Genomic DNA, 25,165 nt, shown 5'->3' on the forward strand with positions numbered 1-25,165 from the left:
AAGACTTTTCCATTTTATTTTGGAGATAAAAGTGCAAATACAAAATGGGTTAGTTGTATCTTTAGCCCATTTAGTAACTTCATCATAGAATTAATAGTCCTTCATACTGAAGAATAAAAGACAAGCAAACCTGCCTCAAGTTTTCTGATTAGGTCACTTAGATTTTTAGCAGGCCTCAAAACTTGCCTTATTATTTAACTAAATTAGCTTCTCTAGGAAGCATATGAATAATGTAAAAATGAAAAATCCACACGAATACATAATTGTCAAGATGGGAATTGAGAATATTTACACAATGAATTTTTTAAAATAAATTAGAAACGACACATATGCCTTATAAAACACCAAACCAGAGCACATATTGTCAGTGATAGGAACAACTTTCACCTGCAGAAACACAAACGCACGTGAATAACACAGAAATAAGAATTAAGTTGAACAGAGGCAGGTGCTATTAGAACATATTTCTGTCCTGACCTGTGACACCTGTGGCCCCTGTGAAGCCCTGGTCCCACCAGGCCAAGCATCTGGCTAATCTGATACAGAAGTACTTGACCTATGAAACACCAGACTCACTTGCTAGCAAGTATACATCACCATGTGCTGCTTGATGGCTCTTGATTACTTGGTTTTCAAAAGCAAGCTCACTTTCAAATCAGAAAAAAGTCATCCTTATATCGGCTCTCGTAAATAATCCATGAAGTACACTTCACTTCTGAACAGTATTCTGTTACTCTAGGAGGACAAGGTATAGTCAATTGGCTGCTTTGAAGCCATGAAATGCACACTCATAAATAGGTGTCTACACTTTAAAAAAATACATCCAGGCACAGCTGCTGTGCAGAGTTCTTGTGATAAGAAGCTCATTAGCAGTGTGTTATGAAGTGGTCACTTGAGAACTTGATTCTGGATCTTGGGGCTTTCTGTATTTCTTCAAAATATTGACTGCACCATTAGTCAGGAAAACCACAGCAATGAGTGCAAAATAACCAGCGTAGATGAAGAACTAAAGAGGGGGAAAGAATAATTTATAGAATTATCAATTAGAAGGTAAGCTCTTTTATTACATATATGTGAACAGACTCCATAATTAAAGGTATATTCAGTTTCTCTATAAAACTTCAAAAAACATTGTGTGCTTAAACAATGTGCCAGGCACTGAGGATACAAAGAGGCAGCACAGCATGGTGGTACTGAAGGCTGACTCTTGGGTGCAAATCCCGACTTCCCCCTTACTAGCTGTATGACCCGGATTGAGAGACTCAGTCTCTGAGCCTCAACTCCATTTGCCAAACATTTTGTAATTCATAATATTTCTTAATTGCAGAGTTGTTGGGAAAGGATGAGGTTATGTATGCAAATGTTTATTAGCACAATGCTAATGCTGTTAATACTATTGTTTTTATTTTTGTTGCTGTTATAACTGAATCCTGGTCTCTACCCTCAAGCTGATATGATTAACAGGCCAAATTCTGAATAGCAAGACCTCTACTCTTGCCCAGAAGAGGGCAGTAGAAGGTCAACTATCAATATATTCCATTATAAGATTACTTTTTATAAGAATCTTCTCTAAGCCAATATTTTTTTAATTTTATTTATTTTTTGGCTGTGTTGGATCTTCGTTGCTGCATGCAGGCTTTCTCTAGTTGCGGCAAGTGGGGGCTACTTTTCATTGCGGTGTGCGGGCTTTTCATTGCGGTGGCTTCTCTTGCTGTGGAGCACGGGCTCTAGGCACATGGGCTTCAGTAGATGTGGCACGCGGGCTCAGTAGTTGTAGCTCACGGGCTCTAGGGCACAGGCTCAGTATTTGTGGCTCATGGGCTTAGCTGCTCTGCGGCATGTGGGATCTTCCTGGACCAGGAATTGAATCCGTGTCCCCTGCATTGGCAGGCGGATTCTTAACTACTGAGACACCAGGGAAGTCCCTCCGAGCCAATATTTTAATGTAACTATGTTGTTTATCAACATCATCATCATTTTTCTTCTTAAAATAACTTACTACCTACTGATAAGCTAACACTCTGAGCCAGGTCCTTTAAAATTCTGATTCATTTTCCTATAGGAAACTCGTTAATTAATCATGGCAGTTACAAGTTTCAGCACAGCCCACAAAATTCTATTATTCCATACGTTTAAACCTACCACTTCTATAGCAAGATGACAAGCACCCAGTTACTCTTCTACCCTCCACCCCAATGAAAGTACCTAGCCCTTGAGAGGTCTTCTCAAGGTTTTTATTGCAGGTAGTAACTGGGAAACACTTAAGTAATTCTTACTGAAAAGAAAGTAATAAGTTCCCATTCCTCTGCTCTATCCACCCCCTCTCCCATCCTTTTGTGAGGCAGCATGATGCAGTGGGAGATGCCTAAGCTTTGGAGTCAGATGCTGGTTTGAATCCTGGTTCTGCCATACTATTATTGACTGTGACCTTAAACAATACAACATCCCTCAGACTCATTTTCCTGATGATGTCTAATCCTGATAACAACGCTGCACAATTCTATATAAAGTACCCGGCACATAGAAAGCACTCAATGCACATTACCTATGTCTCTTTTAGACCTCGTCAGTAAAAACAAAGTTACTTACTGCTAACATGTTAGGTCTTTGTATTCTAAGAAAACTAATATGTAAGCAAGGAAGGAATAATGGAGATGGAATCATTTGGGCTGAGATGAGGTAGGGTAGGCACTTTTTTATTCAATTGCCCATTTTGCTGAAGTATATAACAAGCCCTACCTACAACTTACAATCATGAAGGCATATACAACTATACAATTCCTGAGTGAATAAAATTATTCACACTGTCTCTGAGTGTTTGTGCAGGTGTTTTCTCAGTAGGTCATATGTTAAGAATCATAATGCTATTCAGCACCAGGAAGCCATTACCTTGGTATTTGGGTGAGGGGTGTTTTAAATAAAGAAGGAGGAGACTGAGAGAGCTCTGAGGTGAAGCACGGCACCTCAAACATGAGATGTAGTATTCCAGGCACAGAATTCAAAATGGAGGCAAATAATGGATGAGGAAGCAGAAGGGCTTGGCCTGGAAGGAACCAATATTACCTCTCAGCTCCACCAGCCTGGTTAATTACACACAGAAATGTTCTAGGGCCTCATCAAAAAGATGATATTGTTCGAATTTGTTTCCATGAAGCACGCTCCACTTCTGTTACCCTGATCAACTCATAACATCTTCAGTACCGAAACAGAGGTCTTACCTGAGGGGTAATTTCCAAGCCAAGGCCGCTGGCATCTACCACAATTAGAGTGAGCAGAGTCTGCAGTGCCAGAGCGATGAAGGTATTTACACCAAACACTAGGGCGTAGCGCTCCATGCTGAGGTTTGCAGCAATCTGAAAACTTAAAAAATAAATAAAAAGAACGCATAGACAAGAATTACCTCCAGGATAGTGTGAAGAGTAGCCCGAACTTTCTACTGTCAATTCCCTTCCCAACCAAGTGAAGAATATTTTGTTGCTAAATGATGTAAACCTCATGCAAACATCTGAAAACAGCAGGAACATTTAAACAAGGAAATAAAGAACCTTGCCTAAATGCTTCCTCAGGAGAAAAACTGGCAATGCACATGTAATGCTTCCTCCCATTTGCCTCTTTTAACCAGAAAATTTAATTTGTAAAGAAACCAAAAAGCTAATCCTGTCAACTCTTCCTAATGGTTCTTTGAATCAAAATACATACGTTGCTATAGTGATGAGTAACATGTAGATGATTCTGAAGACAACGTAGGATGCGTAGCACACCCAAATGTTACCCACGGTGTCCATGATATACACTGCAGCAGCAATCAGGAGAGAAAACAGAGACAATGTCAATTCTCCCCAAGTGGACCAGGATAATTTTATGTAACCAACTGCAAACACAGCAACAGCACCTACAAAACAAAAAGAGAAAATTTGTCATTTTGCTACACAAATACTATTTCAATAAATTAAAAATTCATCTTAGATTATTACATTTTAAGATCTTTTAACTTTTAAACAGGGTAGCTCAAGATTATGGAGGGCCTTGAAAGACAAGCAGAGAATTTTGGACTTGATGGAATAAATAGTATGGAGCCATGGAGAGATGATGAGAGACTGAACTAGGGCAGCTGGTAATGAGAAGGAAAAGGAGGATACAGAGCCAGGGATGCTGCTAAGGAAAAACTACTGAGGCGGACACAGAGGCGAGAATCAAAAAGAACCACTGCTTGGAGCTTGGCAACACGGCAGGATGGCTCATCTCTCTTCCCAACTGAGGGGCAGTTTATGTGGTAAAATGATGATGATTAAGATAACGATAGCTAAAATGTATGGAGTGCTTTCTAAGTGCCAGTCACAGTTTTAAGTGTTTACAGAAATCATATAAAGTTTTCCAAAACCTTCTGAGGTGGGTCGACAAATTAGAAAGGGACAACAGAATAAAATGGCCAAAGACACAGGCTCTGAGTTCAAACTGCGACTTTACCGCTTACCATCTATATCATCTTGGCCAAGTGATTAACCTATCTGTCCACAGCTTCCTTAACTGTAAACTGGGGATAATAATTACACCTATCTTAGGAATTCTGTGAGGACTGAGTGAACATACATAAAGTCTTTAGAGCAGCGCTTGGCACATATAAACAATATATTTGCTACTGTTGTTATAAAGTATTGTATAGGTTACTCCAAGTTTTTCAGCAAGTGGCAGAAGAACCCAGTAAATCAGAGATAATGGAAACCTAGATAAGAAGACAATTTAGAGGACCATTATATTAGGTTTCCCAACGGTTAAAAGAATTTGTTAGTCATAGCCCTCCACCTCTGTGCAATTCTAAATTGTCCTCCTAAATTATAAAATCAGAGCTCAAAATAAGTAATCCATTCTCTGGGGTTACTTCAAACCTGGGAGGGGAGAGAAAATCTGATTATGGTTGACTTCACTACCAGAGGAATCTCCCCCTCCCAAGCTGCCCTACCACCCTGCACTGCTTACCCAGTAAGGTTGAAACGGCCTCCACGCCACCGTTATAGATGGCAGCATGACGAGAAGGCATCACCTGCTCCCACAGGCCCTGTGCATAGTTCACGACTTGAAAATAGCCGCAGGTGGAGAGGGCCCACCACACGGACCAGCAGAGCAGAGGGCGAGAAGAGTAGCACACCAGGAAATCATTCCACAGGACCTTCAGCACAAGGAGACGGTCTGGCTTGGATTCCTACACAGAAAAAGGGAAGAAGCCAACTGTACAGAAAGCAACTGTATAGACTCAATTTTCTATTCAACAGACTTTTTTCTTGTTCCTTGTGAAAACCAATTGCTTATTTCATATATGTGTGTGTGTGTGTGTGTGTGTGTGTGTGTGTGTGTGTATGTATAAACTTCTTAGCAATTACATTTATCCCCTCTGGGGGAAAAAACACATTCTTATATAATTTTTGCTTTGAATGCTCTATAAACATTAGTACATCTAGCAAACGATATACTGTTTACAAAATGAAGGTAGAAAGATGGTCAAAAATCGCGTACTTTAGCCAAAGGGAGATGACATTCCATATCTCCCCATACAGTGGCAAGCAACATTAAGAATAAGCAATAATTTGGGCTTCCCTGGTGGCGCAGTGGTTAAGAATCCACGTGCCAATGCAGGGGACACGGGTTCAAGCCCTGTTCCGGGAAGATCCCACATGCTGCAGAGCAACTAAGCCTGTGCGCCACAACTACTGAACCTGCACTCTAGAGCCCGTGAGCCACAACTAGTGAAGCCCACGTGCCTAGAGCCCGTGCTCCGCAACAAGAGAAGCCACCGCAATGAGAAGCCCGCGCACCGCAACGAAGTGTAGCTCCCGCTCACCGCAACTAGAGAAAGCCCACAAGCCCAACGCAACCAAAAAAAAAAGCGCAATAATTAACAACCCTAGTAAATCACTGTTCAGGTAGAATCCATGAATGAGAACCTATCAGATTCACTGAAAGATAACAGTTAAGACAGAAATCTTAGAAAGAAATAAATCAAAATATTAGCAGCAGTTCTCTCTGACTGATGGGGTAATCAGTGATTTTAATTTTCTTCCTTACACTTTTTCTGTTACCCAATATTTATGGAAATATTACAATGAAGTAATAAAGCTACTATGCATGCAACTGAGTGAATCCAAACATTACTATGTACCATCATCCCTGGACTATGCCAAGAAGTCAATATGAGATTCCAGACATCCTGTGAAATAGCTATCAAAGGTTGCCATAATTCCGGAGCCTCGCTCAGAACATAGGAACTTTTACTTTTGCAACTAACATGGGAAGGCAAAATGAGAGAATCCAAAGGGACCAAGAGGAAGCTAACTGTGAATTAGCATATAAGAGCCAGGATGTGTGACAGGAGCCACGTTACACGTTATTAACACCAATGGCAGCAGCATGATTCAACCCGCTTGCTGGCTGGAAGCCATATCTTGCACAAGAGAACCTACAGATGTAAAATGACTACTCCCACCTGCTGTCAGCCCTTTCCTCTTTATTTTTAAAAACTGAGGTATAATTGACCTTTAACTTTATACTAGTTTTAGGTATATAACAATGATTTTATATTTGTATACAATGTGAAATGATCACCACAATAAGCCTAGTCAATATCTGTCACCATACAGTTATAATTTTTTTTCCTGTGATGAGAAGTTTTAAGATCTACTCTCTTAGCAACTTTCAAATATGCAATATGGTATCACTAATTATGGTCACCATGCTGTACATTACATCCCCAAGACTTATTTACAACTGGGAGTTTTACCTTTTGACTCCCCTTGACCCATTTTGCTACCCCCTACCCCCTTCCTCTGGCAACTACCAGTCTGTTCTCTGTATCTACGAGCTTGGGGTTTCTGTTTTGTGTTGTTTTTAGTTTCCACATATAAATGAGATCATGCAATATTTGTCTTTCTCTGACTGACTTACTTCACTTAGTATAATGCCCTCTAAGTCCATCCACATTGTTGCAGATGGCAAGACTTCGTTCGCTTTTTAATGGCTGAATAAATAGTGTTCCAGTGTGTATATAAATGTGTCCGTTACCACATTTTCTTTATTCACTCATCCACTGATGGACCCTTAGGTTGTTTCCATATCTTGGCTATTGTAAATAATGCTGCAGTGAATTGGTGGGTGCCTGGATCTTTTTGAGTTAGTGTTTCCATTTTCTTTGGATATATACCTAGAAGTAGAATTCTTGAATCATGTGGTAGTCTGATTTTTTTTAATTAATTTATTTGATTTATTTATTTTTGGCTGTGTCTGGTCTTCGTTGCTGCATGAGGGCTTTCCCTAGTTGCGGCGAGTGGGGACTACTCTTCGTTGTGGTGCACAGGCTTCTCATCGTGGTGGCTTCTCTTGTTGCGGAGCATGGGCTCTAGGTGCACAGGCTTCGTTAGTTGTGGCGTGTGGGCTCAGTAGTTGTGGCGCACGGGCTTAGTTGCTCCGTGGCATGAGGGATCTTCCTGGACCAGGGATCAAACCCATGTTCCCTGTGCTGGCAGGCCGATTCTTAACCACTGCGCCACCAGGGAAGTCCCTGATTTTTAATTTTTTGAGGAACCTCCACACCGTTTTCCAGTGACTGCAACAATTTACATTCCCACCAATAGTGCACGAGGGTTCACTTTTCTCCACATCCTCACCAACACTTATTTCTTATCTTTTTGATAACAGTCATTCTAACAGGTGTGAGGTGATATCTCATTCTGGTTTTGAGTTGCATTCCCCTGATGATTAGTGACATTGAGCATCTTTACATGTACCTGTTGGCCATCTGAATGTCTTCTCGGGAAAAATGTCTATTCAGATCTTCTGCTCATTTTTAAATTGGATTCTTTTTTTGCTATTGAGTTGTATGAGTTCATTTTATAATTTGGATATTAACCCCTTATCAGACATATGATTTGCAGATATTTTCTCCCATTCAGTAGGTTGCCTTTTTCATTTTGTTGATGTTTTTCTTTGTTGTATAGAAGCTTTTTAGTTTGACGTTGTCCCACTTATTTTTGCTCTTGGTGTCAAATTAAAAAACACATTGCCAAGACAGATGTCAAGGAGCTTACCACGTACGTTTTCTTCTAAGGCGTTTTATGATTTCAGGTCTTACATTCAAGTCTTTAATCCATTTTACGTTAATTTCTGTGCAGCCCCTTCTTTAAATAGTTAGGTGTTTATAATACCAATAGCCCCTTCTTTAAATAGTTAGGCGTTTATAATACCAAGCTAAATGCTGCTCTTTTCTTAGCTCAGTTATATGCAGAGGGAGATTTGTCTATTATCAAGCCAATAGCTAGGATGGAAACTTGAGAATAAGTTTGCTTCTTTTATTGTGCTGTTGAAGGACACAATCCTAATTCTTGCTATAAACAATGAACATTTTTTTCATGATGAAAGGAAGGCTATCATTATTTTCTCAGATACTGATATTTCATTACCCAAAACATAGTAAAAACATACACAATGAGCCTTAACTAATGGGGACAAATATAGTACATCTGGTTTCAAGGAAAAGGAACCAAAATATGTATCATGGAAGAACTGGTGTTTGAGACAGGCTTTGGGAGATAGATAAGATTAGAATAGAGAAACAATTAAGAACAACATTCAAAGCAAAGGAAACAAGAACAATAGCACAGAAGAAGGCGCTTTCAAGGTGTACTTAAGAATCTGCAATGATAAAGTTCTCTTCCAACATAAAAGGCTTCTGGGACACTCTGTCCTGCTCCGGCCTGCTATGCACTTATCTTGTTCCAAGAATACTCATTCTTGCCTTTGCCTGGTATCTCGTAGAGCCCTAGTTCATAAGCTCTCGTTCAGGGGCACTGGGAACCTTTTAAGAGTTGGCACAGAGACCTGCCTTTGGCTACTCTTTTTCAGGGGAGATAACACCTATCTGAGCTTCAAGGGCATTAAGCTGCCAAAGGTAGGGGGTACAGCCATATACGGCTACACACTCTCTCCCTCCATCCCAACTCAGACATATCCGTTGGCAGGGGCCCAACTGGAGATATCCAGAGGGAAAGGCTGTGACCACAAATGAGAAAAAAATGGGGAGGGTCAAAAGACAGACTTTGTCCTTCACACAAGTCTTTCTGATTCTGGCTTTTAGTGCTCAGCGCCAGCCTGGTGAGAAAGGCAGAATACTGCCCAACACAAACCTCCCCCCAGTCACTTTCACCATTATGGTTTCAATTCTTTGGATTCTGAAGGCTATTCTGACATGAAAAGAAAGAAAGATCGGTCTTGAATTAACACTGAGTAAAAAACCATAAAGTTATAAACCTACATGTAGGTTATAATTTCATTTACTATAAAGTCTGTACAAACAGTGATATTTAGAAAGGGCACTAAAATATTAACAGTGGTAATCTTTGCACCCAGCAGTTCAGATTATTTTGACTTCTTTTTATGTAGTTTTCTGTATTGTTTACTTAAAAAATTAAGTATGAATCTTTTAAATCAGTAGAGCTCCAGTTCCCTCACCTGTAAAATGGAGACAGTGATACCTGTATCATAGGGTTTTAATAAGAATGAGATAATGAATATAAGATTTTTGGCACAGTGTCTGGTACCCAGGTCAAAATAAATGGGAGCTGAGATGATGAATCAGCAGCATACTTGTCTACACTCAGATGAGAAAAATTTCTGAATCTTAGGCTTTTTACAGTAAAATGGAAATTAATGCTTACTTCAACAGGTTATTGCAAGAACTAGATAAGCATTATTCAGTATGTAGCAAGTGCTCGATAAATGTTGGTTTCCCTTATATTCTATTTACCATGACTCATTAACATAATCAACAAATAGGTCCTGAGTGCTGTTATTCAACTTTGGACTTCCAGGCCCCATCTGCCTGTTAGCGTTCACTTCTTAGAGTTTCAAGTGCATGCTGTTTGTCCTCTATCTTGCTCCGTGCGGCTCTCAAGCCCTCGTAATATGACCACATTTCTCGTGCCACAGGTAAAAATTCTAACATTTTGCAGATACTGAATTAAAAATCTATTATTTACATTGACTTCACCATTTTCATTTTCCTGGTGTGTTCATTAGAAAATTCAAAATTACATATGTGCCTGGCATTGTGTATTTTTTGGTGAGCAGTGATCCAGAGGATGGAAATGTATGCCTCCTTCGACTCCTTAAACTTAACCCCACTCTGGGGCAATGTCCCAGCCAGGCAGAACTGCAGGTGGAGCCGGAGACCTTGAAGAGTTTGGCTATACTTCCAGCTTAGCCCAAAGCCCAAGGATGATTCTGGACTTTCATTCTGACTCGTGCATTTCAGATCTTTCTGGGTTTGGACCTGGTATATATGTCCCTCCCAGCCCGCCGTGCCTGCCCCTTCAGTTGTCACCCCAGCAGGATCTGGTTGGCTTGGGCACGTCTGGATTTTTTTTTTTTTTTTGCACTTCTGTTCTTAGCGGCTCTCTCCTCCAATGTTGCCAGGCGGGAGGGCAGGCGGACGCACAGGCACTGATGCCAAATCTGCCACCTCGGGCGGCGGCTGCTGAGCCAGGTACCCTGCTCTCCAGCTTTCCCGCTCTGGTGGCCGGGGACCCATCCTGTACAGTTAGAGCCGTCCGGGGGAGAAGGGGCAGCTGCCCTGCCAAGAAGCTCATCACCCTCAAGGCAAACACCTCCAACCCTCAGACCCCCGGGAGATTCAGAAGCGCTAGACGGTCCGGGGGCGCGCATCCTCACCTGTGCGCCCCAGGGCCTGACGTATACGCTGCGCATGCGCCATCCCTCCCTAAACTTTTGCGCCCCGCGTACGCACGCCCATTGTTCGCTCACAGGTTGCAGAGTATAAAAAGGCAACAGGCCAAAGAGAGCGCACTCCGCTTTTGGCCGAGTTGGCAGCTGAAGGAGAGTGCTCGGAGCCCAGCTCTCTATCCAAGGACCAACCTCACCCAAGTTCTCTAGGGGCAGTTACTTAGGTAGGCCCTGCCCCTCACCCCCGCCCCAGGCTCTGGGGGGACCAGCACCTGCCAGGAGGGCTCGGCTGCCCCCAGCCCGCTACCCGCGCCCACCGACTTCCCGTGGCCGGCCCGGGTAACCCAGCTGTCTATGGCCAGCTATCCACTCGCAGGCCAGCCCACAAGTGTCCAGTGACTCTGCATCTGTGCTTTGCCACAGAGTCTCTGAGACCCCATTCTACCATCCCGCAGACCCTGCGCTCCTTTCTGGGGGTCCTTATCTCCATCTGCAATCGAGGCCATCGGAAGAAGGCAGTGATGGGTGCTCGCACCTCCACGACATCCCGCAGCTCAGCGTCCGCAGTGGACACAGTCACTGTCAGTGTGGCGCGGGGGCAGCCAGTGCCGCCCACGACACCCAGCTGTGTCCCGAACTACAGCACAGATAAGACGGTGTTGGGGGCCCTGGGAGAGAGTGGGCAAGGGGTGGCCAAGCAGGAGGAAGTCCCCACAGTCACAGGGAGGAACGAAGACCAGAGAAGCAGCCCCGATGACACCGGGGGCGCACGATATGCATTTAGGCCCCTGGGGGGCTCTTTCTTCGTGCCCAGGCCTGGACCTCTGCAGAGAAACCTCCACGCCAAGAGGGCAGAAGACAGATCCAACAGGAAACTGCAGACCTCTTGTATGAGCTCTGCAAAGAAAGGGAGCAAGGAGGGCCCTCCGTCACCCTCTGCAGCTCCGGTGGTTTCCCAGAGGAAAAGCCAGCCTGACAAAGATGCAGAGGCAACAAGAGGGCAAAAACGGCCCTCGAGGAAGGGCTCCCGCACATCTGACAGTCCCAGGCCCCGAAAACGCAGGATTCTTCTGCTGCTGCCCAGGCGAGGGGAGCCTCTGAGGCTCCAGACCTCTTGTATGAGCTCCTGCCCCCAAAGAAACGCCATCACGAGCTTATATAGCTCCACCCGAGGTTTCCCGCCAGTGAAGAGAAGGAGGGGTCCCGCCATACCACAAGGGCTGCCCCAGAAGTCCGCAAAGAAAGGGAGCGAAGAGGGCCCTCCGTCGCCCTCTGCAGCTCCGGTGGTTTCCCAGAGGAAAAGCCAGCCTGACAAAGATGCAGAGGCAACAAGAGGGCAGAAACGGACCTGGAGGAACGGCTCCTGCACATCTGACAGTCCCAGGCCCCGAAAACGCAGGATTCCTCTTCTGCCGCACAGGCGAGGGGAGCCTCTGAGGCTGCCCCCAGCCCCTGAGCCGGGTTTCCGGGTCACCGACGAAGACCTAGACTCAGAGAAGGAAGCAGCGTTCCGGCGCATCAACAGTGCGCTGCGGGGTGAGACCTAGGCCATCGGAGGCCCGGGTGCCATGCATCCTTCCTATCCCTTCCCGCTGCCTGCCACAGGGGCTGCTTCTCCGCAGAAAATGTTTCATAGTTATTTCTATTTTAATATGATCATGGTACATTAAAATATATTAGTGCTTGCCTGTGAATACTAAGGTCGCTTGACTTGTAATTTTCTATATTGTTCTATATTTTTGTAACTAAAGGCATTACTTGGGGGAATTAAAAGAATATCTTGAAGCGATTTTGGCTTTTGATCTGCCACTAATTCCTATTTAACCTTAATTCAGGGGTCGGATTCTTTGACCCAAGGAAACAGAATAGTATAAAAAGAAAGAATGTGAGTGTCAGATGGTGGCAGTGATTAAGTATAGCAAGAGACGCCTTTGCAAAAGTTACTGTTGGTCCCAGAAGACTCTCACTTAGCTGTGTGACCCTGGGCAAGTCACTTCACCTAAATCTCTGAATTATAGGGCTGTGCTGATGATTTAAAAGTGACTGGGCACGGTGGATGCTCGGAAATCCTGGGTTCTCAATAAAGCCACTGCCCTGCTCCTTGGTCCTTTGGAATTACTATATTAGTAAAATTTATACTTGACAGTAATTTTAGCTTAAAGTTTATTTTGTCTATTTCATCTCAGCCTTTTGGCTAAGATCAGGTGTAGTATCTGTTCTTGTCAATTTAAATAGCAAGAGAAAAGAAAGGAAAATAACCGGCATGCCCCCACACTCTTCAGACAATAGGAGCCTCTTAACCTGTTCCTTTGTCCAGAGACACAGGCCATTTCTCAGTGAAGGCCTCTGCCATCACTGAGGTTGCAGGGGAGATGTGGTAACTGGGGAGAAAAAGACCAATGGGGATGACCCCCTCACTCCTCAACATGCAAGCCCCCCACTTTCTCACTTGTCTGGCTAGAAATAAAAGGTTGATCCCATGGTTTTAACTTTCAGCTGCTGCTGGACTTTGCATGCCTTGCGTAAGCTGGGAGACAGAGGCAGGAAAAAAAACCCACCATAATCACCCTGTTACGGCCATGAAATTAACTGCCCTGCCCTTATGAAATTAACACTGGAGTAAGAGAGACAGATGATAAACACACACATAAAAGAGAGCTTATAGTAGGAATAATACTATGAAGAAAGTAAAAAGGGTAATGGGCTAGCAAGTGACTTTGGAATGGAGTAATGATTGCTAAGAGTGTTAAACGGCTTTCTGAAAAGCTGATGTCCGAGCTGTGACCTGAGTGACATAAAGGAACCAGCCATGAAGATCAGAATGAAGGGCAGTCCTGACTGACACAATCTCCTGATTTGAAGTTCTGAGGTGGGAACAAGCTTGATGTGTTTCAGCCCAATTAAGAGATAAGGTCAGAGAGGTTGGCAAGCAGCCAAATTGTATGGGGTTTTATAGGCCATGATCAGAATTTTGCATTTTCTTCTACATACAATAGGAAAATGTAGGGGGAGGGGATAATTAGGGTTTAATGCCTAGACAAGAAGATTTAAGTCAAGGGCTGATGATTTCAATTAAATTACTTCTATGTATCCCTACATATGTGGGGGACTGGAGAGGAAAGGAGAAGTTGTTCATGGTATGCCTGGGAAACAAAAGAAAAAAGAGAGTACCTTCACATCAGTCAGCTCACAAAACTCAGGATTCTAGAGTCAAGTAAAGCTTAGTGATCATCTGATTTAACACTCTACATTTAGGGGTAGCCTAACTCAGTTAAAGAAAAAGAATTTGTGGGACTCCCCTGGTGGTCCAGCAGTTAGGACTCCGCATTTCCACTGCAGCGGGCACAGGTTCCATCCGTGGTCGGGGGAACTAAGATACCGCATGCCACGCGGTGTGACCAAAAAGTAAAAAAGAAAAAAGAAGAGAAAAAAAAGAAAAAGAACTTGTGATGGAATTAGTACCAGACTCTCATAACTCTTCATAAGGCCCAGAGTACCTTCAACAAATTCAAAGGGAAGATGAGAAATTATTTACAGCCTCACAAATAAAGATCTACAGTGAAGGTACAAAGCTGTTCTTGATTATTCATATCTAATGATAAAGATAATAATAGAAATTACCGTGTATTGATTACCTACTTATGTATACTAATTTGAAAGCTCTACATGGCTTTATTTAATACTTGAAATAGCCCTATGAGGTAGGTATATGAATGAGGGAACTAAAAGTCACAAAGAATTAAGAAACTGGCCCAAGGTCACCCTGCTGGTAAGTACTAGTACTGGGGACTGCCTCCCTTCTTCAAAATCCACTATACTCTGCTTCTATAAATGATACTGAGTACAAGATAAAAACAGTTATTTTGCTGCTGTCTGTGTTTTATGGAACTCAAACACACACACACACACACACACACACACACACAAAGAATGCTTCCTAATAGTAAAAGGTGTCAGTCTACAAATAAAAGTATAGTTATATTAACAGATATTTATTAAGCATTAATCTCATGTCAAGCCCTGTGCTAAAGAGTTGGTTTAATTTACATCATTTCTGATGGATAACCAACTATATGCCAAGCACAAAATGAGTCCATTGCCTGTTTGGGAAAGAAAATCACTGGCTTTGGCAGCTCCTCCTCCTGCCATGTCAGCACCCTCTGCCCCAAAGCAGTAGGACTCATTCTGAAAATCAACTTACAAGTACTCTAAGACAACTTGTGGACTGGGCTATCACTTTGACTTCTACCTCATTTTCCCTCTTTTTAAGTCAAGATAAAACCACACACTGACCTAAAACTCTTCTTTACTGTAATTACCACGATTATCATTTATGGTTCATTGATGGGCTTTGTCAACTTAAGATGGCACTGTGATCTCCAATATCCACATTCTAATTTTCCTTCAAGCTCGTCAAAGAAAAGCAAGCAGTATTTTAGGGCTGTACAGCTGCCAAGCAGCACTGCTTGCCTGTCATGGTGTCGGTAGCTGAGCCAAGGAGATCATGAAACTGACTTGAATCCTAATTTTACCTCACCATGGCCAACATGATGGTTCTGACCATGTGGTTAACCCACTGAAAGACTTCACGGAGCAAGGTACAGATTGAAGTGGATTTCATATCTGCTCTAAAATTATGTTTAGGAGTACATGTGTGTAATTTTGCACGACTCACTAATGTTGGATCTGAATCCTTATCTCTAAAATGAAAGGGTGATGTGATCTAAAGTCCCTTTAACATGCTCTGATTGTTATATGATTTGTGGTTAGAATCACTTCTAACTCTAAAAGTTTATAATTCTTCACCATATCAAGTACTGACATTTTGCATATCTATAAATAACAAATATCAAGGTGGTCTAGGACAGAGTTTTTTAAATTTTAGATTCAACTCATTAGTTGGTAATAAAATCAGTTTAGTGGGCAGTGATCACATTATAAAAAAGTAAACGAAATGTGTCAGAATAAACCATTGTGTTGTAAAACTTTTGTTTCATGGATGACTTTGAGGGGTTCAACACTTCAGTGGAGGAAATAACTGTAGATGTGGTGGAAATAGCAAAAAAACTAGAATTAGAAGTGAAACCTGAAGTTGTGACTGAACTGCCACAATTTTATGATAAAACTTGAATGGATAAGCAGCTGCTTCCAATGGATGAGCAAAGAAAGTGGTTTCTTGAGATGGAATCTACTCCTGGTAAAGATGCCGTGAAGACTGTTGAAATGACAACCAAGGATTTAGCGCATTACATAAACTTAGCTCATAAAGCAGGGTTTAAGAGGACTGACTCCAATTTTCAAAGAAATTCTACTATGGGTAAAATGCTATCAAACAGCATTGATGCTGCAGAGAAATCATTCCTGAAGGAAGAGTCAATCGATGTGGCAAACTTCACTGCTGTCTTATTTTAAGACATTGCCACAGCACCCCAACCTTCAGCAACCACCACCCTGATCAGTCAGCAGCCAACAAGATCGTGGCAAGACCCTCCACCAGCAAAAAGATTACGACTCGCTGAAGGCCCAGATGACGGTTGGCATTTTTTGGCAATTATGTATTTTTAAATTTAGGTATGTATATTATTTTATACATAATGCTATTGCACACATAATAGACTACAGTATAGTACAAACATAACTTTTATATGCACTGTGAAACAAAAAAAATTGTGTGACTTGCTTTATTATAATATTTGCTTTACCTCAGCGGTCTGGAACTAAACCCACAATATCCTTGAGGTATGCCTGTATCACACATAGTTTTCAGCACAGATGAGGAAGATAACTTCCTATCCTTACATACTGTGGACTTCAATTCAGAAACTGGACGTAGATATTCATCATTTATTGGAATCATTTCACCTATTCATTTAGAAAATTTTTTCTAGAGCTTCCTTTACATACCAAGTTCTGAGGATAGAAAGATGAAGAAGAGACAGACATTGCTGTGGCTTCTAAGACATCTCCAAGCGTGAGCACTATAATGTTGTGCCAGCAGCTCAATACCAAAAACACAAACAACCCCATCCAGAAATGGGCAGAAGACCTAGATAGACATTTCTCCAAAGAAGACATACAGACTGCCAACAAACACATGAAAGAATGCTCAACATCACTAATCATTAGAGGAATGCAAATCAAAACTACAATGAGATACCACCTCACACCAGTCAGAATGGCCATCATCAAAAAATCTACAAACAATAAATCCTGGAGAGGGTGTGGAGAAAAGGGAACACTCTTGCACTGCTGGTGGGAATGTGAATTGGTTCAGCCACTATGGAGAACAGTATGGAGGTTCCTTAAAAAACTACAAATAGAACTACCATACGACCCAGCAATCCCACTACTGGGCATATACCCTGAGGAAACCAAAATTTAAAAAGAGTCATGTACCAAAATGTTCATTGCAGCACTATTTACAATAGCCAGGAGATGGAAGCAACCTAAGTGTCCATCATCGGATGAATGGATAAAGAAGATGTGGCACATATATACAATGCAATATTACTCAGCCATAAAAAGAAATGAAATGGAGTTATTTGTAATGAGGTGGATAGACCCAGAGTCTGTCATACAGAGTGAAGTCAGAAAGAGAAAGACACATATATATGGAATTTAAGAAAAAAAAAATGTCATGAAGAACCTAGGGGTAAGACAGGAATAAAGACACAGACCTACTGGAGAATGGACTTGAGGATATGGGGAGGGGGAAGGGTAAGCTGTGACAAAGTGAGAGAATGGCATGGACATATATACACTACCAAACGTAAAATAGATAGCTAGTGGGAAGCAGCCGCATAGCACAGGGAGATCAGCTCGGTGCTTTGTGACCACCTAGAGGGGTGGGATAGGGAGTGTGGGAGGGAGGGAGGCTCAAGAGGGAAGAGATATGGGAACATATGTATAACTGATTCACTTTGTTATAAAGCAGAAACTAACACACCATTGTAAAGCAATTATACTCCAATAAAGATGTAAAAAAAAAATCTAAAATAAAATTTAAGTAAAAAAAAAAAAATAATAATAATGTTGTGCCAGTCCCGGAGGTCATTTACTCCAGAGGAAAATACATTTGTCATCCCTAATATAAATCAATGTTATATTGAATGAATGAATTAATGAACCAATGAAGCAACTCAAGGTAAAACCAGAATCCAAATGAATTGAGGGACTTTCCTGTCTGCTTTTTCACCATTGGTCTAGCCCCAGAGTAGCAACCACCAGGCATTTAAGGTTGTGCTTACCTGTCCCTCCATGGGAGGCTCCTCTGTATTTAGAGGGATTTTTGATTCAACGTCTTCCCACTGCGGAAGGTGGTTAGAAGCTGAGGTATCAGTAGCAATGCCACCATTGTGTACCTTGACGCCATTTGCTCCTTGGCAGGAGGGAGGAACGTGGTGAAAGAAAAGACTCTTCTGTGGCATAGGGAGAAACCAGGCTATAGCGAAAGCCACAGAAACACAAGTAAGAGAGATGACATTCAGGCTGAATAGGGACCAGCCTGCCACTGAGACGAGGATCTGCCCTAGGACTGAGCCCACTGTGAAGCCCACCAAGGTGGCACTTCGACAGTAACTCGTGACTTTCTGGTACATGCTCAGATCTACCACACTGTAGATGTAGGAGTAATAGGCAATTTCAGTGGCTGTGGCGATGCCATAGAAGAATTCCAAGAACTGAATGGCCAGCAGTCCCTGGGCATAGAGCAGCATGAACCATGTAACAATAAGGCTGAGTCCCTGCAGCAGAACAACAGGTTTATAACGGAGGAAGTCTGTGGCGAGGAACACAGGAAACAACAGCACCAGGTAAGAGTAAGTCCATACTGGATATATTTCATTGAAGACCTGGTAGAAAAAAGATAAAATCCCGTTAGTGATCTCAAAGGACCTGGAACATTCGTAACAATTTATTCTTATGAAACAATCTACCAGTACCTCAAAGATCTCATTTTTATCAACCAAAGAAATCTTGACAACAATTCTGATAATTGTTTGGAATATAATTCTCCGTTTCCACCCCACCGTCTTTTTCCTAATAAAATCTTCCCTATTCATCAAAGCCTAGTTCAACACCTTCCTCATCCTGGAAGACTTTGCTGCAGCTGATAGTGTTTGTATCCCAACACCCAAAAAGCTCTCCTGATACTGCTTTGTATGTGTCAGTCTCCTCAATTACCTCATGGCTCTGCTTCTTAACCATGGCTACACACCTCCCAAGGAGCTTTAGAAAATGTGGATGCCTTGCCGCAGGCATTTTTTAGAAACCTCCCAGGAGATTTTATTATGAGCCAGAGTTTAGAACCATTGCTTTATAGGTTCTTTCAGGGTGGACTTGACTTTCATTTGCACAACCTAACAGCTCGCACACTGTTTGGAAGATACTTGGCTCAACAAATGCTTTGGAACCAAATAAATGTTTTGGAATCACTGTCAGTTCTTACTTCTAGAACAGAACAGGGAGCCATGATCCTACTGTTTGATTAGGTTTCTCTGATTTTAAGTTTCATTTCTTTGGGGTAACATGAATAGATAAAGAAGGTAAATCTGTCCTACAGTCTTAACAGAGTAACTATCTGTGGATGGTAGCAGTATAAGCAACTCTGTTGTCCTTCTTTTTGTATGTCTATACTATGAAAAAAAATGGAAGGTTTTTTTTTTTCATTAATTTTTCATTGGAAGATAGTAGAAATAATATTTAAACCACAAAGACCCCAGCTGGAATTTCTGTTCCATCATTTGCCGTATGATTTTAAGCAAGTTTTTTTTAAGTTCCTTTTAGCCTTAATCTCCATTATCAGTAAAAGAGAAGTAAAACCTATGCCACAGGGTGGTTTCTTGCAAGGACTAAATGAGAGAGTACATGTAAATCACTTACTCTTTTTTCATACGTTTAAAGACTTAAGGACTGAAGCTGAAACACAGACCACTTGGGACAATACAAATTAAATTAACTGAACTGTCGTCCCCATTCTTCGAATAACAATCATTGTAAGAGACTTTTCCCTCTTTTTACACCTACCCCATAGCCTAGTAAGTTCCTGGGGCTTTAAGTAAGTCAGTTTTATAAGTGATCATTTCAAAGTTTGGATCAGTGGCCTCAGTTTTTAAGTGCGTTCTGAAAGGTAGTCTTACTAACAATCTGAATACTTTGTGATGGAGCAATCTAATCCTTGGGTTTGACTTACTTTTTAACTCATGGATACCTCAGTTCACCCAACTAATTGTTTTAAGGTTTTAGAGGAACAATAAAGTAAAAATTTTATTTTTAGTAAATTATTATAAAATATTTGCCAATGCAGAGAACAACTATAAAAGGAAAACATAATCTGAAATACATTCCAGACTTGATTTCTGACTGGCTGAATATCAAAAGTGATTTGTCTAATAGCCTTGCCTTCATGAATTCCGGTCTAATTTGTGTTTGCAAATCATCTAGCAACCTCCATTTACCAGGAAACTTTCTTGTGCCTGAATGTGTGCGTGAAAGAATAATCGAGAACTGTAGAAATGATTCTTATTCACAAGTGTATAAGTTTTATCAAACTAGGAAGTGCACTCAGCTGACTTAACACAGGGTCAGAGGCTTCTCAGTAGAAAACCAAAGGGGATAAGGGCAACCTTGAGATGAAAGCCATGAGGAGTGAAGGCTTCCCTACAGACTTTTCACAGGTGTGCTCCATTAGCAACTTTCCACTCCTTTTTTGCCTATAGTTTCATTCATTCTCCTACAGTTTTCTTAAGTGTGAAACTGCCTCCTCTGTTTGATTCTGCATATTTCTTCACCTTCACATTTTCCCCAACATAATACTACAAAGTTATTAGCCACCACACTTTCCCTTTAAAAATACCTTCCTTCCATACCCAGTCTTCTTTGTTCTCCACCACACCGCTTGGGACTTTCACTGATTCTTCACTCCAGTAATACTGTCTGCACTTAGACATGTTATATACCCTTCAATACTAGTTGTCCCCAAATGATTAACTGTGAAGTTTTCGTTATATAAACCTCATCCTTTCAATTATCAATTTAAAGTGTTTATGCTTATGAGTCTAATTCCACTCCTAATACAAAAACCACAGTTTACATAATGAAGATAAGGAAAAGCAATGCCAAGTAGAAACTAAAATAAAGGCAAGCAGGGGGAAAAGACCAGATATGTTCTCTTTAACTTATTCTCAATGAGAAATCTGAATTTACTCCCAGGAGAGACATCAACCCAAGAGGACCGTCCCTCCCACAGCATTATCAGCATTATAATAGTACATCTCTACTGACACCACACACTATGCTAATCACCTCACCTATATGACCTCATTTAATCCAAACAACGCTAAGCGGTAGATGCTTTTATCATCTCTACCTTACAACCAAGGAAACTAGGCCTTATGTGAATTGCCCGAAGTTATCCCAGCTAGTCACCGGCAGAGGGAGTATCTGCACCTAGATATTCTGAATCCACCACCCTAAAATGCCCCATTTCTTCAATCAGAAAACTATTGTTGATCATCTACTATGTTCCAGGCTTACTTCTAATGCCATTAAGCAGCTTTTTCAACCTGCGTAGGGGTGCTTTTATGGGGCTTTCATGAAGAAAGAAGACCAGACAATGTGCAGAGCTTAGCCACTGTGTCTCCAAAAGTCTCCAGAAGACCCCTTCTCTCTCAATGCCTCCAAGGAGAAGCTGTCACACCAGGAAATGCTTCTTTGATGGATACTCTGAATCCTGAAGGGAATCTTCCTACATGCAAAAATGTACAGGTTACAGACTCTTACTGACCACACCTGGACGATACCTTCTTATCTCAGGTAAAAATCTGCCGTGTGAGCAAAGGGAACTGATTTTATTCTAAGGTGCCTTTCACAGTTCTTTGGATCAGAGCTTGTTTGTGCTTTCTTCTGAGACACAAAAAGTCAAGGGAAAACAGCTGTTCAGTTTTAAGCTCTAATTCAGATTTACACTTTATTTTAGAATCACAGTTCAATTAGACAACTAGTTAGTAAGCACTTATTTGCACAACACTGTTTTCAAACTGTATGGAGATTACGAAAACAAAAAAAGAATAAAATGAAGCTTCAGTTCTCCAGGAGTTCTGAACCTAGTGAAGAGCACATACACGTAAATTATTGACAAGGGAGTTAGGAAATATGGGGGGTTGCTCCTTCGAGATGGACCTTGAAGGATGAGAAAGTTAGATCCACTGGATTTATGACTATAAGATTAACGTGGATGGAGCTTGGGCACGTAGAAGGCAAGGGGAAGAAGGATGTAGTGGGAGATAAGGGTGTTAAGGAGATAAGAGCCAAATTCTGTAAGGCTCTCAATATTAGGCAGAATAGTTTTAAATTTAATGTCTTAAAAGTATCAAAGAAAGGTAGTGAGTGTCAAATCCCACGCTGAAAAAGATGAAAGGATAAAAAATTTGGGGTGATAAAGAGCTCTATTTTATTAAAAGTTTGGCTTTTAACTACTGAAAGACAAATTTTAACCTGTTTAAAATTTATAAAGTGATACAGGTTAATGGTTTTCCTGAAATCTAAGGAAAAAAAATCCTTTGAGAGTGGAAAAAGGAAATTCTGACCTTCTTTTCCTCCTTTTGTCTTTGGCCTTGGTTAACAACAGCTCTATCTAAGATGACTGCTCTTGGACCTTCTAAAGTCTCCTGAGGGAAATACAAAATTCAACACAAATAGACTGACCATGATTTGGCATTTGCTTTGCCTAAAAATCATGTAATATTTTGGTGAAAACAAGCAGTCAGAAAGGAGAACAAGCTGTCCTATTTCAGTTATTAGAGATTTTTAAAAACCTAGGGTTCCAGAGAGGGTGGACAGAGCCATACGTGCACGACCATCAGAATCGGCCATGATTCTGAGGTCCTCAGACACACACAACATATCTTTCCAGACTTCTGGATTTTTTCTTCAAACCCTGCCCTCTTCCTCATCTAATTTGCAGTAAGAGAAGTGTGCTATGTTTTTGTTACACATTCAGCAAATGCTTCCTGGGCCTGGCACCTCTGCTTTATTGCTATACGCCTCGAACATATTTCACTCACCTAGGTAGCTTTCTGATAAGACACATGATGGCACATCACACAGCAATTCTGCCCAGGGCACTTGTACAAAACAGTTCGGCTTTCAAATACCAACAACGGGAGCATGTTTCTCTCCCCGTGTGCTTCTCTTTCAGGCAAGGTGCACAAACTGTGCAGATCACGTGGCAGTTCACATGAAATTTTAATTGTTAGCAGCTCACAGACAGTATCATTTCTGCTTCAGTGGCTACAATTCAGATTTGGTGTTTGCTGTGGGTCTCCAGAATCATTCTCTCTTGTATTTACTGAAGTAATTTTCTTCTTGGAGAATCATTCTGTTCACAAGAGTTGGCCCTTTCCACTTTATTGTTGTTTTTAACCAATACTATAATTCAAATAGGTAATGAGTAACTCTTACAGTTCCTTGTGGAGTGGTCCATAAGACTGAGAAGTAGATCTGAAGTTGGGTAAAAGTCAGTGCCACTTGCTAGGGGTGAGATAATGTGGGAAACTCAAATGAAATCCTCAACCAAGAGTTCAATCCCTTTCAAGTGCCCTTGAAAATGGAGGAGCAATGCAACAACAAACTGGATTATGAGTAATTACATCCTGCTCTGACCTGTTATGCAGGGATACTCAAAACAGGTGACTACTAATCACAGGGGAGAGAGTAAGGTTTAAATGGGAGGAGTACTTCACAGCAGCTGGGGCAGGAAGGCAGGGTGGGAGAAGTAGACATAAGAAATAAGAAACAGCTAACAACTGCTCACTCAGCTTTCACCCTTTTGTTCCAGAAAGCAATACCAGACCTCAGCTTTCTTGCTTTGTAGTGTTCAAGGAAGAAGATGCTGAATCTGCTTTATTTGGGTTTTGTGGTAGCAGCTTGAGTTTAAGTCCTTTTTCAGTTAATATAATGTCTTTCTTTTTCAAAAAACTGGTGTTGAGATTGACCATACACTTTAAAGAGTTAAACACATTTTTAAAGTACACAATGCACTTCAAGTACTTTACTTATAAATCCTCCTGGGGAAGTCAGTCAGCAAAAAGTTCTTGATCATGGACTATGTACTCTTTAATTACTCTCAACATCGCAGCAGAAGAGAAAGGAGCAAAACTAACATCCGTGAAGCAACAATTCACAACGCAAGAAAAACTATAATTAAATGCCAACTATGTGATACCATCTAAATATCTGCTTTTATCCCGGGAGGTGGGGTTGGGGGAGTGTGTGGGAAGCGTATTCCTGGACAGTCTCGCCCAACCAAAAATCAAGACAAGATGATGGGTTCTTGTCTTGTACAATCCTTATTTGAGCACTTCCATCTCTCAAGGGTAAACAATGCAATGTAGGGGAAGGAAGAGGGTGCAGCAGGTAGAGGGAAGATCCTTTCAGAAAGCAGGAGTTACTCAGCATCTGGTTCCTTACTTTCCAGCAGCAAATATTTATTTAAACCTTTACCATGTCCAAAGTACAACCTGCTGTTTTCCCTTTTATTCTACAAATATTCTCCTCCCCCCCCGGCCCCGCCCCCAAGCAGGAACTGCTGGATCAGTCGGAGCAGAGTGGGGCTAAGTTCCATTACAGCATCATCAGCACATCGCCTGAAGCACACGTGAACTGGGGCTCCCGAACCGCGTTTCGAGCCCTTCACCGAAGACACGGCCTATCAATCCAACGCAGGAGAGAAAAACAGCGTGAATTAAGGCAGCGCCCAGCACGGAGCCGCCTTCCAACTGAGAAAAGTCAGCAATCTCTGCTCAGAATGGCTCCCGCGTTTCGAGCGCCTTTCTCACTCCTTTCCTCAGCTACAGCCCCTCCGCCCGCTCTCACCTTTTCCCGCGCATCTCGGCGCCCGCGCCCCGCGCCGGCCGAGCCACCTCCCGCCCGCCCCCCGCGCCTACCTCTCTCTTCGTCAGGTTCTTGTCGGGCCCCAGCAGGTACGGGGTCAAGAAGGGCTCGGACGGCCGGAGGCTGGCGAAGAAGCCGTAGGCGCAGAGCAGCGCGGTGGGCACGAACCAGCACTCGCGCGGGACCCGAGCCGTGCGCAGGAGCATGGTGGCCGCCGCCGCCGCCGCCCGCCGTGTCACCGGGCCAGGCACATCCATCTGGGGCGCGAGGGGCGGGGACCCAGCCCGGCCCTTTCCTTCTCCTTTTCCTCCTCGGCCAACCGGAGTGAGGTTGAATCGCTGCCCCAGCGCAGGCACCTGCAATTGCGAGTGGCGCCTCCTCCCGGTAGGGCCAAGCAGTTCTGAGACAGCCGCCTCTGATCGCAATGACTCCCAGCCTTTCCTGATTGCGAGAACCTCCCGAGTCGCCACCCGCCCGCTGAGCGGCAGAAAACCATTCACGCCCTAAGGCCCACCCTCCGCCACCACCTCCCTGCTGAGAGCCAATCACA

At 42.4% G+C, this 25,165-nt stretch overlaps 1 protein-coding gene and 1 pseudogene across 2 annotated transcripts; one reads left to right on the forward strand and one right to left on the reverse strand.

Annotated features, from left to right (window-relative positions):
• Positions 1-24,944, reverse strand: SLC19A2 (solute carrier family 19 member 2). 2 transcript variants are annotated; one of them, XM_065883290.1, is made up of 6 exons: positions 24,669-24,944; positions 17,973-18,575; positions 4,978-5,200; positions 3,700-3,892; positions 3,219-3,360; positions 1-1,006 (listed from the first exon to the last, which is right to left on the reverse strand). In XM_065883290.1, exons 1-6 carry the CDS (start codon positions 24,870-24,872, stop codon positions 878-880), a joined length of 1,494 nt encoding a protein of 497 aa, XP_065739362.1. In that variant the 5' UTR covers positions 24,873-24,944; the 3' UTR covers positions 1-877. The 2 variants fall into 2 exon arrangements, with proteins under 2 accessions (XP_065739362.1, XP_065739371.1); XM_065883299.1 differs by lacking the exon at positions 17,973-18,575 and having other exon boundaries at positions 878-1,006; positions 24,669-24,872.
• Positions 12,900-13,005, forward strand: LOC136141124 (U2 spliceosomal RNA; annotated as a pseudogene).
• Positions 24,945-25,165: the final 221 nt, after the last annotated feature.

Source organism: Phocoena phocoena, chromosome 1 (assembly GCF_963924675.1).
Source record: "Phocoena phocoena chromosome 1, mPhoPho1.1, whole genome shotgun sequence".
Classification (NCBI taxonomy): Eukaryota; Metazoa; Chordata; class Mammalia; order Artiodactyla; family Phocoenidae; genus Phocoena; species Phocoena phocoena.